Raw genomic sequence first — 20,103 nt, forward strand, 5'->3', positions numbered from 1 at the left:
TAGTTCTGAGTAGTTGCAAGAATCAAGAAATCTGCATGTTTTTCTTGTTCAGTAATTGGATTCTGTTCTGTGTAATGTAATATTTGCTGGTGAAGAGTGTGATTCAGCTCCAGGTCTTCATGTATTTGGTAATTCTAAGAGAAAAGAAACTGTGAAAATAATGCTAATAAAGTCCTGAGAAAATAAAATAGATACTGTGGACTTCAGAAAAGTTTCTAAAAGTTTCATGAAATTGCTAAGCAGTGTATTTGTATTTATGAACGTGATGATAAGTGTAATTTAATAAATGTATATTTAAATAAACTTATTTTCTAAATAGATTTGGTGTGGTTTTGAAGAAGTTTTTGTCTTGTATACAGTTATCTAAGGTGCATCCATGCAGTATTCTGCATTTTAAATGTTTAATTTTAATTTAAAAGCTAATTGTACAATATTTTTACATTTAAAGAAATCTATATTCGATACTTTTATATTTATATTTACTATTTATTTTTTTATATTTATATTTACTATTTATATTTTTTCGAAATGGAAGATGTCTGCTAAGTGCCTGTGCGTTGCTAACGTCATAGTTTGTGATGTGTTGTGGAAAGAGAAGTCCAAGATCACATGATTTGTAATTTTTTTAAGAAGTGCATAAACTTCCTGTATGCAAACGTGGAAGGAATTTTTAAGAATAATCTTTTTACTTTTTTTTTAATGAAGTTATAAATTTCAGAAACTTTGCTATTACAGGTAGCATCGATTGCAGATGAGTCTGCAGAATCAGAAGAGATAATTGATTCTCAAAAACGTAGGGAAATACTTTCAAGAAGGCCTTCATACCGGTAAGGACTTTTGGTTTTGTTTTTGCTGGTTTTAAAGGCAGGTTATATGTAACAGCAAAGCTGACTGATAAAAGCCAGTGACTTAATTTCTCATGGATATGGAATTTCAAATATATGAAACTATCTTTGTTCTCCTTTAGAAAAATTTTGAATGAACTCTCTTCAGATACTCCTGCAGTCCCGAAGATTGAAGAAGAAAAGTCGGAGGAAGAAGGAGCGCCTCCTGGAATTTCTCCAATGTCCATGCCAACCAGCCTGTATCAGACTAGCTCAGGGCAATACAGTATGTTTGCAAAGATCTGTGTTTCGTTGCAGAACACAAATAGGAACATTTTTTTTCTTCTAAAAGTTCCGTAATGAAGTAGAGATGTTTTGGTGAAGAAGAATGAGAGCTTCTATATTTCTAAATAATCTAAATTTTTATATTTAATTTCTCCTAACGTGGGCACAACAGACATTTTAGTCTGCTTCTCTTAATGCTTGTTGATTGCTAAGCTTAGTTCTTCTAGAATTCCTACGCATTAAAAATGTGGAGGTGAGGCTCAGATGAAATGACAAATGTTGGCACTGGGTTATGTGTTGTGTGCATGTACAGTGTTATAAACCATTGCAGTTTCATGTTGCTGTGATTTGATGTGTATTAGTATTATACGCTACATGAAAAATGACAACTGGTGAGGAGTTCCTTTTTTAAATGTAGGGGTGGAGCATGAAATTCTTTATTAATTTTGAATTTTCATTTTTAAAACAAATTATCTCTCAAATTGCCAATGATTAACACTCTTAACTGCAGAATTAAATTAAATTGTAGTCTTCAACATTTGGTACTTTATCCAAACACAGGCTAAAAGTTAGTTTCACAGTTCTACTCTCCATAGTTTTTTTTTAATTCCTGTGTTTGTGTTGAAAACATTGCATAACTTGCTCTCTATATCTTCTCTGTGCTTAATCGTATCTCATCTAAGGGATACCTTTCTAATAACTTTTTTTTTCTAATTATGTATTTGATAAAGTTTCATTCCTGCAGGTATTTTTTAATGTCTTTGTATGCATAGACCTGCTGAAATGCAGGTATTTTCCATTGGATATAATGACAGCAGAATCACAAAAGGAATGTTGTTTTCTGAAACTTTGCTTTGAGAACAGAAGAAGTTTATTAAAACACGAACAGTAGAATATAAAAGAAGATAAAATGTCTTTGTGCATGCAGTGTTCTAGTCACCCTTGGAATTCTTCATTTATTTTTAGTTTGTACAACTGAGTTGTTATCAAGTCTGAGAAAGCAGAATGAGCATATAAAATCTGTGCTTCTGCATAGAAAGTAATTTTGCTTGGAGTTCCTAAGCTGCTTTTCTTAACCGTCTTGTAAGGTGCAGACATAAAAATCTGCTTTGTGATGTCCATCATTTGAAATGCTCTTTTCCATGGACTTCTGGTCATGCTAAATGACAGTTATGTAGTCCAGAATCTGTATTATTATTATTATTATTTTTTCTTGGGGTGGTGGTGGTGGTGTTAGCTTCAGAAGAGTATTCGCAGTTTAAAGACTAAAAAAGAAAGTGCTGTAGTGTCCATACTATGCTGTAATGAGCCTTCAAACCTTAAGGATTTCTAAGAAATGAGTAAGAAATCCCAACTCGTGATAAATTCTTCTGTGAAACCAGACTTGTGGTTACAGGAGACCATTCTCACGTCTTAATGGAAGGATATTTTAGTTTGAATGTTTGCATAAATAATAATGGCACGGAAGCGTGTAAAAGAATAATGAAAATCTCAGTCTCTTGTTCAAACAAACATTTACTTTTGAAAAATCAAAGAGCAGAGAGCGTCACTAACAATGTGCTTGAATTAGCAGAGTCTATAGAAATTTAATTAAATCTCATTTATCTAAATTTAAGCCTAGCTTTAGCATGGGTCAAGCATAGAAGAATTCTGCTTCATGCTGCTTTTTCTTTCAGTGAGTTCTATTGGTAGCTTTTTTTTCAGTATATTTAAGATAACTAAATCTACAAATATTTATTTAATAAGTTTCAGACATAATGAGACCTGGCTTCAGGATGTCACAATGTCAGTCTTCATAGACCCTACTGATTGAAGCTTAAAAATACATTTTGAGAGCCTTGTCTTCCTGGAAATTGCTTTCTTACTCAATTTATTAATTAGATGTTTTTGTTTTTAAGTTTACATTTCCAAGTTAAAATGTCATATATCTTTTGCTGCAGTGAAGTCTGTTCTCTCCACTTCTCGTTAGGAAAAAATACAGCCTTTGTCCTTAAAATTACTGCTGGCCCGAAGAGTTACATCTGAGGTTGAATCCAAGTGGTAGCAAGGATGGTCATCTCCTTGTAGTAGATGGAGTCTTAATTCGGAATTTAGCAAAGAGAGCTTGGCTGTTTGCTTCTAGTTCTGACAGCAGGCCCAAAAAGGACAAATGTGCAGAATTTCTGAGCAGCTGTGCTGCTGCCTGCCTGGGGTCCCCTAAACCCAGGAAGGCTGTGTGGGATTGGAACATCTCCCGTGCTGACTTCTGGCTGGGTGTAGTGCAGAAGGTCACTACATAGATCTATTTTATCTTTATTTCTCTGTATCTGCTTATTATCACTGTATCTGAGTACCTCTCTTTCCTTGAGCAGTGTTGGTGGCCTGGGTTCTCCTGTGTAGGCAGCCAGCAGTTTGTTTATAAGGTTTTTGTAGTGTCCATGGCAATGAAGCGCTGGCCTTGTAGTGTCACTCCAGCTATCTTTCCTGTGGGCTGGTTTAAAATATACCATATGTCACGAAATTTGCTGAATCCTTGGTTTTCTGTATTTCTCTCTCTATTCCTGAATGGGAGAGGCAGCTTAAGAGTAGCTGAAAAGATAGTTTAAGGCTATATGTTGGTGTCGGTAGGTACATGATAATTATTTATGGAAGATCTTGATAACATACTTGGTTTTAAGATAAATTTACTTGGTTCTGTTATCAGCACTGATGGCTGCTCTCTGCTTACTTTTTACCAGCCAAAATGATATGTTGCCATGGTTTCCAAATACCATTTTCCTTTCCTTAGAGTTCTTGGCTTTGGCCTGTGGAAGCAGATGGACTGACAGGCATGACCAGCTAGATGAAATGTAGGTTTACATCCATCACCTTGTGATTTTTCTGTAAGAATATACACTTTTTCCTAGGGTGGTGTCTTTCTGTATGAGCCATGTAGCTGGATTTGCTACAGAACTACTCTGCTGGCTGTAGGTCTGTCACAGTGGTTATTGAATACTGAAAAAATTGGTTTGCCTCACCTGTGATGGTGGTCTAAACACACGAGTTGTTTGCTTAGATGGAGATTGTGAATCAACTTCCTTCTTTCCTTCTTGCACAAGTGTATCATGATGTTCTTTCTGGAATAGTGCAGGGAAAATGAAAATAACTCGTTCTTTTGCCATCTGTTTTGGTTACTTGCTGTCTTAGGAAAGGTTTTTAACAATTTTTATCAATTACAGGATTAGGAAATATGCTGGGGAAGACCAGCTTTTCCCTGTCTTGGGAGGGAGGGAAAGATCTGATCTTTTTGAATGAGAGGTGTTGATCATACCCAGAGAGTGGTGGCAGTTTCACCTTCAGTCCTAGCTAAGAGAAGCTGCATCCACGTGCATGATGTACAAAACTAGGGGTTGTCTGGGAAAATCCAGTACTCTATGAAGGCACAGTTTCAAGTAAAGCTCCAACACAAGAAGTATCTGTGCAGTGGTTGGGATTAGGGCAGTGAATAGGGTGGGAGGAGTGTCATGTTCATACTAGGGTAAGATTCAATCTCATAGAAGAGAGAGTGGAGTACATTCTCTGTTATTTAAAAAGAACTGAATTGTGATCTAACTGAACAGTTGAACTGACTTTATGTAGCATGGTACTCTAATGGTATGGACATTCTTTATAATGGTATAGCACCTTTTTTTTTTTTTTTTTTTTGGTGCTAAATCTGTGTGAGTTCAGTGTTTGAGTAAATTTCACTTCCCTGGGAGGTACTGACATTCTGCTGGGAAGCTCGCATGCTACTGAGAACCTGCTATTGTCCTGGACCTAATGAACAACAGAGGAGACAATGATTTATTCTTACTTCTCTTTCCTCTAAGCTGCCCCCAAATGGGGCGCTTCCTGCTTTGGAGGCCAGACAAAACCAGCATATTGCTCTTTTCTTTCTTTTTTTTCTTCCTGCAATGCCTTACGGAGCCTGCCTGTAGCGTGCATCTGGTTGTGTGATGTTCCCCATCCTAAGGGTGGGACCGGAGGGCATGCTGAGCCTTGCTGCAGATAAAGCTCATCCTGAGAGGAATTCCCTGTTTTACCCCAAATAGAAACTAAATTAGCTAATTGGATTTGTCCACTTTGTTAGGTGGTTCTTGTATTTTGAAATAAATTATCTGAAGTTTTATGGAATAGTAGCAATCTACTAATAGCAGTTAGTGATTAGTAAGTAATCGCCTGGTAGTGTTTCAGTGCTCTGTGGAGCGTTACTATCTTATGTTGTACTTTCAAGTTAGCATATTGTTGTCAAGACAAAACATCTGAAATCAACTGTCTACCTCCAAAATTCATGTGGGTATCTAACAAATAATGTATCAGATGATTGGAGCTGAACATTTAAAAATGTCCTCAAATATTGTGAACCTGGCCATGAAATCTGAGGAGTTGACAGTCCTGAACCTGTACTTACATATCACATTTGTACCATCTCAGACCACTTCAAATACAATGCCAGTGATCGTCGTTTAAATATCTTCTCAGGGAGACATAAGCCTGAGGACTGGATTCTCTTCTAAACGTTTTTAATTAACATATTCCTGTTCTTGATGAGGGCAATGCTAATTTGAAAAGGCATAGACAATTAATGAACTCCGTAGGGAATTTCATTTTTGTCTAAGTATTTAATTATGATGAGCAAGCTGCAGATTACACAGCATTTTTTTTTTTTTTTTTTTTGTGGGGAAAGTATATTTTTCGTATTGTTGACCACACAGGAAGAAGACTCCGTTCTGTTTCTTTTCACATAAGCCAGACTCTTTACAGCTGTATAAAACTTGGGAAAATGTTTTTGTCCTAGGCTTTCAGTCGAACTAAGAAAAGGAGGAAGAGTGACTGTTAGAAGAATTGTTACTCTTCTGTCTAGATGTCCTGGGTTTTATGTCATGGGATTTGATAGATTTTTAAAATTATCTTTTTACATTAGTGTAGAAAACTGCAATTCTCTAAAGCTAAAAGCTACCAGTCTTTTTCCCTTCTTGTGTTAAAACTATTTCAGGACTTTACAGAGAAATTTACAGAGAAAAATATGTGCAGCAGTTTTATTTCTTCCCCTGGTAGACACATGGCATGTACTACACAACAGGCTTCCTATTTGTGAAAATCAATATTAATGGTAATGTGTTTTGGGTTTCTTTCATACAATTGCTCATTCAACAAGAAGAGGACGTGGAGTCCTATCAGACAGTGTTTGTTTTAAAAAGGGAGATGTGCTTTAGCATGTTGTATGTCTCTTTCTGTTGCCTAACCTGTCATTTTCTTTTTATGTTTAGTTGCTATAACTCAAGGTGGTACAATCCAGATTTCTAATCCACCCTCTGATGGAGTCCAGGGACTGCAGGCGTTAACGATGACAAATTCAGGAGCTCCTCAGCCTGGTGCTACCATTGTGCAATACGCAGCACACTCTCCTGATGGCACACAACAGTTTTTTGTTCCTGGAAACCAAGTTGTTGTTCAAGGTATTGTTTATTAGTCTACTACATTTTACTTTTTTCATATTAAACATTTCTTCCTAAAAAGCTTTTATTTTGTGCTTACATTGTAGCACTATTTAAATAACATTTCTGTATAATATGAAAGATGGTCTTACAAGGAGACTGAGTTCCTTTGTTCAGTAAAGCAGTTACTTCTTTAGATTAAAAAAGTTATGAGGAGGAAATAACAGGATAAAATCACCTGCTTTGAATGCTTTTGTCCATATTCTGAGACGTGTTTAACTGAAGTAAAGATGGTGTTGCAGTTTGAACTGAGATGCAGAGTCTGCATCTCATTTAGTATATGAAACTAACTTGTTTTTTCAACAGCATTCATACAACACGGGTTCTGAAGTTACTTGGAAGGTTATAAGGCTATGTTTAGGGCAGAATTTCCTTGCAGTTTGTGTCTTGCCATTATTGGAAAGGAGAGCCTTTCATGAAGCTGATTTTCTCACAGAAGAACAACTTACAGGTCCTGTGAAATGTATACATTTGAATTGAACTGTGAATAGTGAATTCTTAAACCCTACTGTAGTTTATACAGGATTTCCTATTCTTCCCCTGTTCCCAGCCATTCAGAAATGCTGAGGGAAGTGGAGAACCAAAGATACGTTGGATTCTTATCAATACCAGTGGGATTGAGATTTGGATTATATTGAGGAAACCTTTTGGAAATGTGTACAAGATTTCTATACAGAGACACTAAATTAATGCTAGGGAGGATATAGGGAATTTATTTTCCATTTTCCTTTTTGTCTTTGTGTCAGTACAGAGGAGTAAAGTAGGAAACATGGGCGAATGCTTCCTTAAGCCAGAACAGCTAACTGAAATAAACCATGAGAAGGGTAGGAAGACTTTAAACGTGTATTCACAGAATGGATGAGTGTCATCAACTAAATGCAGACACAGATAAAGAATCATGAAATAGTTTGGGTTTGGAGCGACCTTAAAGATCACCCAGTTCCAACCCCCCTGCCATGGGCACGGACATCCCCCCTAGATCAATATGCCTAAAGTCCCATCCAGCCTGGCGTTGAGCACCTCCAGGGATGGGGCATCCACAGCTGCTCTGGTTCCAGTGCCTCACCACCCTCTGAGTGAAGAATTTCTTCCTTATATCTTCGAATCTAAACTTACCCTAGTTTGGTCTGAAATAGTTGGTAAAGTCCAGGTCAAGGATTTTTTTCACCCTGATAGGGATGTTTGGGATAAGTTCCGTCTTTAAGTGGCTGTATCTCTCCCTTTGCTGTAAAGGAAGCTCAGGATGTAAATAACGCTATTAGCTTGTAAATATTTAGCTTTTTGGGACAGTACTAAATAGTGACACCAAACTTGAATTCTTCCATTGCCTCTGGTTAATTCCTTGCTGACATATCATGTCTTTCTAGGACTTAGAAACATTTCAATGAAACTTTAAGACTATAATGTGAAAAAACTTAAAATGGCCTTCATCATGCAGAGAGCACTATTGTAACTACCTGAAGTGTTACTAGGTATATGTTCTTAGTGAAGCCTTAAGACCCAAATTTGTTATGGTGTTGTGTCCCCCACCCATCCCACACCTCCAAATTTCCCATTCTGGTGATGGTGCATCTGTATCTCACCTCTGATGAAAACCTTTGAAACGGATTCAGAGACAATTACTGGATACCTGCTACGTCCTGTTTCTGGAAGTTTCTAGATACTTTTCACTGAATTGATTTGTTTTCTGTCCATGCTTAGCAAAGTTGAATTTTCCTGGAATTCTCTGTTTCTTTGGCCCAACAAAGACTGGTGCTTTAGTGATATTCATGGTGGTTGACACTGAAGAAAAATGCTACATAAAATACAGAGGAAAAAATACAAAGGGAATAGTAAGTGAGCATGAACTCAGGTGATCAGAAGAGGTTTCAAATTATTATACACTGTTGTTCCAAACAAGTCCTTTAGGTGAAAAATAGAAGTACGAAAGCCCCTGAGAATGTATAAGGTAAGAGGGATCTTGTTCTGCTAATTGCGTGTCAGCAACAAACCTGAGAACCTGAGTTACTGAGGATGGAGTGGGACAATGGAGTAGTAAGTCCTTGCTGCAGGTCATGCTGTTTGATGTGGCTGAAAGTCCTTACGTATATAGGTGATGACCAAGTGTCATTTATGTACACTTCCTAGTTGACTGGCTATCAATACGTGATATCGTGATAGTGCAGATTATAAGAGGAAAGCAACATTCTGCTTAGTAAACTTTCAACCTGCATGTCTATATTTTTATAACGATTTTGGGTAGACAGCATTTAATTTTGACTTCTAATAATTATAGAAAAGAGGTGGGACAAACCCCACAAACATCAGTCCTGGACTGTAAAGTATCTGTTTCAGAACCTTTGAGATAGGGTATTTAGATTTTTTCCTAAAGGATTTGTTGATGAATCTCTTGTGATAATGGTTGGCAACACACAAACACTGTGCTTGATGTTTTCTGATAACCTGTGATGGAAAAAAGGACTAATATAAAAGGGCCAAAGATGTTGATCTATGTGGTATTTTGTTAGCTACTAATTTGCCTCATTTTGCCAGTAAATGGAGCTCTGATTGTCCTGATGGTTTCCTAATACAGGTTAAGGGCTTTTTGCTAGCTGAAGAAAAGGAAGTGTTTAATTTCTAGTGAAAATGAGTTTAGGAAAATCATATCAAAAATATTCTGTTTGGCTCTAGGTGTGTTTTCTTAGTATGGTCAGTGATATTTCAGAGATCCGTGGCTGGTATTTCTTCAGTGCTTCAGTTCTGATCTTTTATTCACATGACCTTGAAGTGGTCCTAGGATTACAGGGGGATCCTCCCTTTCACTGATGCTCCCATTACTGCTGTCCTTGACATAGTTCCACAGCTATGAATTGCCAGTGTAAATTTGTTACAGGCACAGGCTTTAGGAGTTTGCTGTGTCCTGTGTACAGAACAGTGCCTGGACTGCTGGTTTGAATCTAGTTTCATTCAAGCTGGTGTAAAGGAGTAAATACTTAAAAGTCAAGATTTTTTGTCTTTTATTTATGTTTTAATAAGTCAGCCAGATCTCTTGGACTTATTTTTGAAAAAGGAGGGAATGGCTGGAGGGGTTGCCCTTCTTCAGAGTTACTGTTCTGCCTGTTAGACCATCTGAAATCATTCTCATTAGGTTGACTTAACTTTGTTGGAGCTTTCTTCAGTCTTTTCTGAAGCTTTCAATTGAAATGAAATGAGTGGGTTGAAGATCTCCCCCTGCCTTCCACCCCGTCTTCCCCTCCTGCCCCACAAGGAGCTGTAGCCTTTCATTTACTTGTTACAGCCTGTTAAGCTCTGCTGCCTCACACGGCTGTCTGTCAGATTTCTGCCTTCTAGTGGAACTGCTCAAACCAAAACAATTGCACAAGTCCTTTTAAAATGTCACTATTTTCTGCCCAATCGAGATTTTATCCTAAATCATTCATGAATTCTGCAGTCATTTTCTTAATTTCTGTCAGTCAGTGCTCTGAATCTTTTGTCTCATTTTACAGCCAGCTCTGTGGTGAGTGCTTTCTGTAGCTTTATGTATAATTCAGGGGAAGAGAACTAAGCTGGGTTTACAGAAATACGGAAGGAAGAAAAAAAAAAAGCTTTACTGGAAAAGCAGTTCTTTGGGCTGCAGTTTCAGTGAGCTGTTCCAGTGACAGAGCATATTAATGACAGCGGTAGGCAAGTGAGGTCACTGTGATGTCAGTGCTCTTGCTTGTAATCCTGCACATGCTTGCTAGTTTGGAACAGTTCATGCTGAGCTCTGGTAGAGGGACAGGAGAAGCCTGTGTGCAGAAGCTGGTCATGGCTGTAACAGGAGATGAAACAGGTAAAAATTATATTAGTCTTTTACGTTATTTACATTATATTGGGGATGTTTAAGCAATGCTTGGTATTTGTGACATTTTCTTTTGAACTTGTTGCTGTAACTTAATCTTTCAGAACTGGTACAAAGGCTGTGCTTATAGTCACTGTAGGATTTCAGAGTAATTTTTACAGTTTCATTGAGGGGGGGAAATTTAGGGTTAGTTTGTAAGTTCTTTTACAGATTGATTCAGGTAACTAATATTTGATGGAGGATTTTGCTGAAAAAATCCACCACTTTTAAATCATTTACTATGGATATAGTCATATATATATAGCTATGCTTGTAATCTTTTTTATTTATTTTGTAAAAATGACACTGCCTTTTTTTGTTTAGCAATAACAGCTAACAGATCTGGTAGCTAAAACAGGCTTAAGCTTAGCTGTAAGATAAAGGTGTAAGTTGTTTCAGTGGTATAAATAAACCCTTTTGCTTCTCTTATTAAAGCAAATAGTGAATAGAAGCAGATTTGAGAGCAGAAATTTTAAGTATCGCAGTGCCTGCTTGTTTTCTCCTCCGCTGTTAAAATGGTCTGTTCCTCAGCTAATTGAGTTCAAAAGGCTGACGTCACTAGATTTCCTGGAATCGTGTTGCAGTAGGGAACTGGAAAAGTTAAACTCCAAACAAGATACACATTGACGTCAGCCCCAAGTCATGCTGTGATTTAGTCAGTTCCTCTCTGCTTCGTCAATTGCCTCCGGCAGCTCGGTAATGTTAACCAGTTTGCAGCCGGTACCGACGTGCTGCTTGTTGCTGGTACGTCTTTTTTCATTAATCCAAAGATATTTATCTTCCCCGAGTCCGTGCTTTGTGTTTTTATACACAAAGGAATAATGATTCATGGCTTGTTTAGCCAGTTCAGTGGTGAAGTTTAAAACCCTTTGATAATTTAGTCTCATCATTATGACTCACAGGAAGGGAGAATAGATACACCAATACATAGCATGTATCGTTTTTTTTTTCCTCCTGTGTAGTTGCTGAAAGAATTCAAATGCAGGGATGCTCTCTAGTGTTCAAGCTATTTTTTTCCCCCAGGAGCTTGCTGATACAAAGTGCTTGATTTTTTTTTTGATAACTTATGTTGTTGTTTTTTTCCAGAAATTAATTTGAAAGGGCAGTTGTGCTCTTCTGAATGTAATGTTGTGTTTGATTTCCTGTTAATAATTTCCTTTGTCTAAGTCTCAACTCAAAGCTTTAGGTTTTTGGTGACTTTTTTTCTCCCTTACAATTTTAAGGAGAGAAAAAAAAATGATCTAGGCCAACGTGCTAGGAAAATATACCACCTACAGGGTTGTTGCTCTGTTAACATTCTCAGCTCTATGTCTGATACATGGGAATGATTTTAAAGCTCCATAGGGTTTCATTAGAAATGAACACTGCTTTTAAAGGTCTGGCAGTCTGGATTGAGGTGTTGGGGATTTGTGTCTCAGGTGCTGACATGGAAGGTACCCTTCTGTGTTAAACACCATGATTATGGTGTACATCATGTGTATGAGTTAAACACCATAATTTTTTCCAAGGGTTATTTTAGCCTTCCTGTTTAAAGACTGTTTCATCTTTCCCAATCTCTTTTCCAGGGGAAACAGTACTTTCTTATAACATTTAGAGATATTACACAAAAATTAGCAGAGTTAGAAATAATCAATTTGTGATCAAGTCATTCACTTCATTGTAAAGCAAACATTACTGAGGTATGCTTTTTCCTTTTTTTATCTGCAGTGCCTGGATTTGCTAGGTCTGTACCAACAACCAGTGAATTATCTGTGAGCACACTTGGCAGTTCATAGCTGAGCCAAGCTTTAGGCAGGGACAGACACTCTGGAACGTGGTCAGCCCATTCGCACAGACGTTGTTGCTTGCTTACGTGGTGCTTCTTGATCCCAGCTGAGATAGGGGCTCGCTGTTGCTGAGCCGTGTTGCAGGTGCATATCGCAGAGTCTCTTTAACAGCAGCAACAATAAGTCCTGGTAGGTAAGGTCTGAGTGTAAGCCAAGCAAAGACAACAGAGTTGTTGGTGCTGTCAGGCTGAGGTGACCTGGGTTATGGGCTTTTCCCTGTGACTTGATGTGTAAAGGGCTTCACTTTGTCTTCTAATTCACTGTAGCTAATGCAATGTAAGATATCATCTCTTTTTCTCCTAGTGAAGAGAGATAGACAAAGGTAGTTCTTGCAGTAGCCTTTAGAAAAAGAAATGTAATGTGGCCAGCGTGAAGGTGAGCCTGGAGAGTCTTTACATTTCCATTTTGATAAGCTGAAGTATCATCCCTTTGACATACCCGGGGCTCCTAACAGAAGCGGAGAATGCAAATCAAGGGTTAAGTCATTCTGTGATAGCAACGCGAGCAGCCCAAGGCCGAGGCAGCTGCTGGGCATTGCTCCAAGGCCGGCCTCGGTGGCGTTTGCTGCCTGCCCAGCCCTGGCCCCGCAGATTAATCAGAGCCCCGCTGCGCTCCCCCAGCCGTGCTGCACGCCCTGCTGCTGCTGAAGCTGGTAGGGATTTAGGGACAAGGCTGTGGGATTGTAGTCTAAACACAGCTTGAGCCAATTTTTTTTCTATTTAGTTGGTGAGCCACCTGCACAAACTGCATCAGATTAATGGTGATTTTTTTTGTGAAGTTGAGGATTTGGTTTTGGTTCTGCCAGTCTGTTGTTGATTGATGTCTCTGCACTGCTCCACCTATCCTCCCCCAAACTGCTTTGTCTACATTTTATTTTTCCAATTTAAGTTCTTCTGTCACTTTAATATTGCTGTAAGTATAAATTAAGCATAGTTTAACACAGCCCATGAAATTTCATCTTTAATATTCAGTTGCTTTAATGACAAAAATTGAAGTTCTGTTCTGGGATGATAGGAAATGTTTATGGAGCTGAATAGGCAAATCCTTGCTTAAAAGTGTAAGGATGTGATTTTTGTTTGATTTTTCTGTCAGATGAGACAGGCACTTAGGACTCTCACCATACTTGAAAGTTGAAATACGCAATGCCATAATGTAGGAACAAAGTATTTTAGAAAAATGGCAATGAGGTGAGTGTATCAGAAGGGCATTGGCTCCAAGATGAGATTTCATATCTGCATTTAGTGTGGGAGAGCTCAGAGCCGGCAGGCTCGGGAGATGAACTTTTGCACCCCACTTACTGTGCAGCTACGCCTCTTCCTGTGCTGCAGCCGCTGCTTCCTCGTGCCTGCTGATGCTGCAGCATCCTATTTGTGCTCCTCCTGCACCAGGGACGCGCTCCTGCTTGCTGTGAGCTTTTGGCTGTTCCATTTCGTGTTGGCAGCAGCAGCTCTCCCCAGTTTTCCAAGGGTTGCCAAGCTGCTGCCCTAGAGGACGGGGCGGCAGAAGGGCTGGTACTGTTGCTGGCACAGGGAAGAGGAGCGAGTTGACTCCTAAAGCCCTGAAGCATCTGTTAGAGGATAGTGGCAGTATATAACCCTCAGCAGGACCGTCTTTTCGTGGGATTGTACAAACAGGAAATGAGAGGGCACGATCTGACAGCATTTCTCAAACAGCTTTCCCGATGCTGTTTGAAAGGAGCCATGTGGAAGCTTTCACAGGCTTCATTCTGGCCGGCTGGTGGGAGCACATGCTAGACCAATTTAGATGGCTTGCTTTACAATAGAGAAATGAAAGCTAGTCAGATAAAAAAAAATAAAATCTAGTTGTGACATTACAGGCCTGTGAAATACTGTGTGTAGTAGGGATCCTGATAACTCATCAATCAAAACCCGTTATTTCCAGAGAGACTTTTTGCAGAGTTCTTTTTTTTTTTTTTTTTTTTTTTTTTTTTACTGTAAAGATTTAAATATGATTCTTTAATACAGCTGCCACTGGAGACATGCCAGCTTACCAGCTTCGAACTCCCACTACTACCTTACCTCAGGGAGTGGTAATGGCAGCCTCGCCAGGGACTCTGCATAGCCCTCAGCAGTTGGCAGAGGAGGCAACACGCAAGAGAGAGCTGCGACTTATGAAAAATAGGTAAGGCTGCATAACAACAGCTGCTGTTGCTAAGTAAATAAAGAAAGAAATCACTCTAATAAAGTTTTCTTCTTAAGGTCATGAGCACTGCCTGTGATTGACAAAGGGAAGGAAAGAAATTCTTTGTCAGTCATCCCATGTACTTAGAGATTTGATGAATATTGGCCATTAAAACCATTGGCCATTAGAGCTGGCCTTATCTCAATGGATTTTTAGTTCTAAAATTTTATGGTAAATCAAAAATCAGTATTGGTGTTGTCTGTTACTGGTCATTTTTGTGATAATCCAGAAGTATACTTACTGTTGAACGATTTTATTTTTTTTCCACTGCCAGTACAATGACCAGTATGGGCGTGCTCATCTTGAAACTTCCCTGGAAAGAATTGGTCAGAATAATATCTGAGAATCTCATTAGCAGCTGTCCATTTATGATGCTGTGAAGAAGATTCATTTTAGGATTGAATGATAATTACAGAATTTCCTAACTACCTCGCTACTGTGATAAGTTATTGTACGATGCCCTTGTCATTTAGCACACTGTGTGAAATGGCTGGCTGTATATTTTTTTTAATTAGTTGACATGGAATTGACCGTATGCTGTAGATACCTGTCTTTCTCTGCACATTTTTCTTGCTATTTTTAGGGGACTTCCTTTTTTAAATCCTTATCAATAGAAATTAGATTAATGCCTTCAGGAAGAAATAGTCTGCTATGCAGATCTCTAATACATTGAATAGCCAATTATGGTTGAATTCATGGTATTGCTTTGCTCTCATGCCTGTCCTTACTTTAAATTCCTCACCAGGATTGCTGCATTGTAGTGCTTCCCTTTGTTTCTCCTCTCTTCATTTTTAAAACTAGTCTCTATGCTGTCTCGCATATAACTTGCTGCAAAGTTCTGTTCTCACAAGCTGACTCTTTTTAAAGTTCCAAAAAGTTAGCAGAGTGGAATCCCAGTACTTATAGAACTTCTTTTAGAATTGAATGCTTGTTGAGATGTGCTTCTGAAAGTGCTATCTAAAGTGTGTAGCTTTGGTATAACAGAATTCTGAGCAGAGCTGTGGCAATGGCTCTGGGCTGTCACTTGCCAACACGACAAAAAAAATCACTGAAATATGCCCATGTGGACAGTTCTGAAAGGCTGAAAAACTGTTTGGACTTAACTTCTTGGTTAAAAACAAAAAACTACAGCAGGTTTTAAGCATGGCATCTATTTTTTTTTATCTGAAGAGAGTAGTGTTACGTTTGTATTTTCTGAAAGTAAGTTCTTTGGGTTTGAATTCAAGATTTTGAATGCAGAGATCATACTCCAGATAAACACATAAAAATGGAGTATGACTGGAAGAAGAAATGCTGCTTTCAGTCTTAATGTGTCCCTTGGTCATCGTTTACTGTGCTTTTCTCAGTTCCTCTGTGTATTCTCTCATTGTATTTGTTGGTGCTGAATTTGTTTCAAGTTGGTTTAGTTGTTTTGAATTGCATTTTAACCATGTTATTGCATATGGCTGTTATCTGCTGTTCTGTTTGTGCAATCCAAGAGTTGTTGTTGTTAGTGGTGGTGGTGGTGGTTGTTGAACCTCAGGGATTGCAGGTAATTTCATTTATCCAGTCTTTGCCGTATTGTGGCTGTTCCTGTAGTCATTTGCCTTGTATTGGTTCCAGGGAAGCTGCCAGAGAATGTCGCAGAAAGAAGAAAGAATATGTCAAATGTCTTGAAAATCGTGTGGCTGTGCTTGAAAACCAAAACAAGACTCTCATTGAGGAACTCAAGGCCCTCAAAGATCTTTATTGTCATAAAGCAGAATAACTGTCTTTCATTTGGACCTTGTTTATTATGAACTTTAATCAAGGCATGAGAGGAAGCAATTCTACAGATTGCCATATGAACTTGAGAAAGAGACACTTGAGGCCCTTGTGGAACCCAGTTTTGCTTAGTGTTTTCAGACTGATTTGGGAGATATTCCAAAATTTGGAATTCAGTTGTAGTCTCCCTACTCTGCTGAGCTTTCTAATAGCATGCAAATGGCTTTTTTGTTTGCACTTTTTACTTCTGCTTTTTGCAGGGAAGCTGCTAAAGAATGTCGACGTCGGAAGAAAGAATACATAAAATGTCTGGAGAGTCGTGTTGCAGTGCTAGAAGTTCAGAACAAGAAACTTATAGAGGAGCTTGAAACCCTTAAAGACATTTGCTCTTCCAAAACAGATTAGTAGAAATATTTATTATACTGTGAACTGACTAAAATATTTCCGGTTGCTTTATAAGGCAATACATAGCCAACATGAATTATGGTTTTCTCTTTGTGTCATTTATATTATATTCCAACTTCTAACATTCCCAAAATGCTTTCCTGCTTTCTGTCAATTCATAGCTCCAATTTCAGGTTTTCCACGCTCCTCCTTTCCACCTCCCAAGGAGCCAAATGCTGTTAAAAAAAAAAAAAAAAAAAGTGAAAAAGTGCATAATTTCTAAGAGCTGTTTCTTTGCCATATATTTACATACTACTTTTTACATGTTACTGCTAGTGGCCTGCACATACAAAATATTTTACAGTTGTTTTAAATGAATCACAAAGGTAATGCATCCAGTAATACAAGAAAATCAAACAACCCAAGGTATCTCAGGAAAGAGTTTATAAAAGAATGTTATGATTACATGTATGTACTAGCATACTAGTCTACAAATGATTTTATGGCATATTTTTATATTAGTTGCTTTGTGGGGAAAAAGAAGTATTGTATTGCTGTCACTGAGTGCCATGGTTAAAGATAGTTTTTAATAGAACCATGTTGTTTAACCTGTGTAGTGTCTGATTTCCTTTAAACATCTGGGCTTTTTTTTTGTGGGGGTGGAAGGGGTGGGAGGCTTTTAAACCTGTGAGAGTCTAGAAGGGAAGGAAGGAGAAAGGCAGAAAGGCACACATAAGCTCTTTGACATGATGTGAAATATGTTGTGAATATCTGAAAACAGCTCTCTGATATATGACTGCTATTCACTTACATTGTCTGTAGTTTGTGAAATACGTGGTTTATTAGAGTTCAGTGTATCAAAATTCAATTTTGCATCCTGAATACTTTATTTTAGATTCTGGACAGTTGTACACAGTTACCTATAGTGAAGGCTGATGGTGTAGTTCTTTTCATACTTTCTGCAAAGTACCAGGAGGAAGTAAACGTGGCTTACAGAAGGAAGCTTCCCAATGACAAGTAGCAATTTGCTGATTCACAGGGTTCCAGAATATAGGTGAGAACTAAAGATTTTTAAAAACAAACCCATGTGTAAACCAGATGAGAGTTCTGGTAAGTGCAGTGTGTCAACTTACCATAGTACTTCGAAAGAAAATGGAGCTTATGCAAAATCTCTTCCAGGCTTTTGTTTAACTCAGGAATTATCTGATTGGTGGCCTGTACAGTCTATGAGCTGGGTATTTGGGAGCTTTGCATGTGTGTGTTGGAGCAGGGGGGTGGAATTCTGCCATTACTAAAATCACTGAGATTTCTTTGCTTAATTTAAACTGAATTCACCTTTAACCCAATCCCACATTCCTTCCTTCTGATACTGCTGGGGTGGGGAGTGTATTTTTTAATCTGTTTTTTCTGACACTTTCTGAATTTACTTGAAGTAAACAGGATATATTTCTCAAATCCTTTTGAAAATCCCACTAGGTACCTAAGTGAGACCATTTCTAAGAAGAGGTAGTCTCTCTTTTTCCTGCAGCTACATCGATTGATTTAAGAAGGAAACAGACCAGCTTTTGGACCCAAAGGCTCTGCTTCAGGTGTGGAACCAAAATGAAGTAAAATTTAAAATAACCTGTTTCGCTGTGAAAATGCATCCGAAGTGCTAAAGTCAGGGGGTCGGTGGTTCTTTGAAGATGGACAGGATGAGCACAGGCTCTTGCAGGTCCACATTGCAGCCTCTAGACTGCAACAAAAGTGTCCTGCAAGTTGTTTGTTGTGGCTCTATCACTAGAATCTGTGTTCTGTTACAGGTAGGCATTGCTCCTGACTCTCTCAAGGGATTTGTAAACTAATTGAAAAGAAACTTGAGCACGTGGTGGATGCCTCTCCTGTACAAACTTCTCTTACCTTTATCTTTCCAGTAGTGTCTGGTACTACCTCTAAATAGAAATGGCAGGAGGAATCCTTGTCTGCCTCACATCTAAGTAGTCTACAGTCTTTGCTAATGCTCTTAAAACATTTGATAAATGTGTATATTTATGTAAACAATTACTCTGGGGAAGGGTGGGGAAGTGTCTGTTAGTAACAGAGCTAAACCAAAATATTCTTGGGTGTGTGTTTTGGTCATTCTGGAACAGTCCATTTCATAAATTTGTCTGCTCTAGGGAAAAGTATTCTGCTTTCAAAAAGTCCACTGCACAAAACCTGTCTCATTTGGACCAACTCTGGGAAAAAATATATTCATGACACATGCTTCTTTCATTCTCATTTATTTGGCTTCATATAGCGTTGATGTTGACAGAAATTCTGTCAACAAAACATTTACGGATTTTAAAATGCGAATGAATGTTGGTGAACAAGAACGTTCAAGATGTATGGTTGGTAAATTAGATCCAAGGAGCATCTTGTGGTGAAGGAAATGACTTATTTGCAAATAAGTAAATGAAGGCCTGCAGAAATGCCAAGGATCTGATGTCAAATTGACAATCGAAAAATAGAGTACTTATTAATCCTGTTTTGAGTTGATTTGAGAAGGTGCATTGAAAACTTTTTCAGAGTTCCCTGAGGTTAAATGAAGATTTGAAGGAAAAATCAAAGTACCACTGACGTAAGTCAGAGAAGTAACACCATAATTCTTACGTGAAATGGGACTGCTGGAACCATTGAAATGATAAGATATATCCTAGGATATGTGAATTAGTTCAGATATCCTTTGCTGTTGAGGTTCATGTGAGTACCAGGACTTGCTCTCTCTCCCAGTTTTAGATCTTCAGTTCTCTTGAACCAGCCTTTAGCTGAGGGGAAGAAAGAAAACAGAAGGAAGATTACATCTGTCTAGAGCTTTGTCTTTGCACGTGGGGAAGCACGCACAAGTCCAGTGGGCTTGGAACATTTTCATTTTTGTACATCGTGAATTATGTTATTGATGTTTGTCTGGATCACATAGGATGTCTCCAAAAACAACAACTGCAAAAGAATGATAGTTTATTCTGAAGCACTTTTCTCAATGGGCTGGACTGAGTGTGGCTTCAGGTGGCTTTCATTGTCTATGTTTTATCCTTAACCTTACAGTCAGGGCAACAGTTGCCAGGTAAGTTTTGTACAGAGAAGTCTATTTAGGAAAAGCAAAGTCAAAATTTTAGGTTTAATCTTCCCCTGAAATTTAATTTTGGACTCTGCAATAGCATTGAAATGTGGAGCTTTCATTATACCTTATAATATTTTTGTACGCATTGTTGGTGACTGTAGAATTATTCACAATTTGAATTTTTCAAATATTTGGGATTTAAATGTTTAAAGCACAGTATCACATACAGTACAAAGTGAAAGGGCTGAAAAGAAGGTAGGTTGCTTGTTAATCCTTGCTTATTTATTTATTTTTTAACAAAACAAAAAAACTTTTCTGAGAAGGCATACAGGACCCTTGATGCCTGCCTTGGTTCCTTCTGCATGGTTAATGCTTGGCCTTTTAATTATGAAGCTTTTCTATGAAG

The 20,103-nt window shown here is 38.2% G+C and overlaps 1 protein-coding gene across 17 annotated transcripts in view; it reads left to right on the plus strand.

The window, feature by feature from the left end:
* CREM (cAMP responsive element modulator) overlaps nt 1–17,226 on the plus strand; it is a 33,314-nt gene extending 16,088 nt beyond the window's left edge. For 11 of the 17 annotated variants that reach the window (XM_072033808.1, XM_027450486.3, XM_027450488.3 and 8 more), the window contains 5 exons: nt 736–827; nt 968–1,110; nt 6,377–6,565; nt 14,275–14,431; nt 16,094–16,715. In XM_072033808.1, coding sequence (XP_071889909.1) covers nt 736–827; nt 968–1,110; nt 6,377–6,565; nt 14,275–14,431; nt 16,094–16,238 — 726 coding nt within the window. In that variant the 3' untranslated portion in view covers nt 16,239–16,715. Of the gene's footprint in view, nt 1–735; nt 828–967; nt 1,111–6,376; nt 6,566–10,233; nt 10,416–11,077; nt 11,208–14,274; nt 14,432–16,093 lie in introns of those variants that run through there. The other 6 variants (XM_027450483.3, XM_027450496.3, XM_013091920.5 and 3 more) reach the window with 5 other exon arrangements.
* The last annotated feature ends 2,877 nt before the right edge of the window (nt 17,227–20,103 follow it).

Source organism: Anas platyrhynchos, chromosome 2 (genome assembly GCF_047663525.1).
Source record: "Anas platyrhynchos isolate ZD024472 breed Pekin duck chromosome 2, IASCAAS_PekinDuck_T2T, whole genome shotgun sequence".
Classification (NCBI taxonomy): Eukaryota; Metazoa; Chordata; class Aves; order Anseriformes; family Anatidae; genus Anas; species Anas platyrhynchos.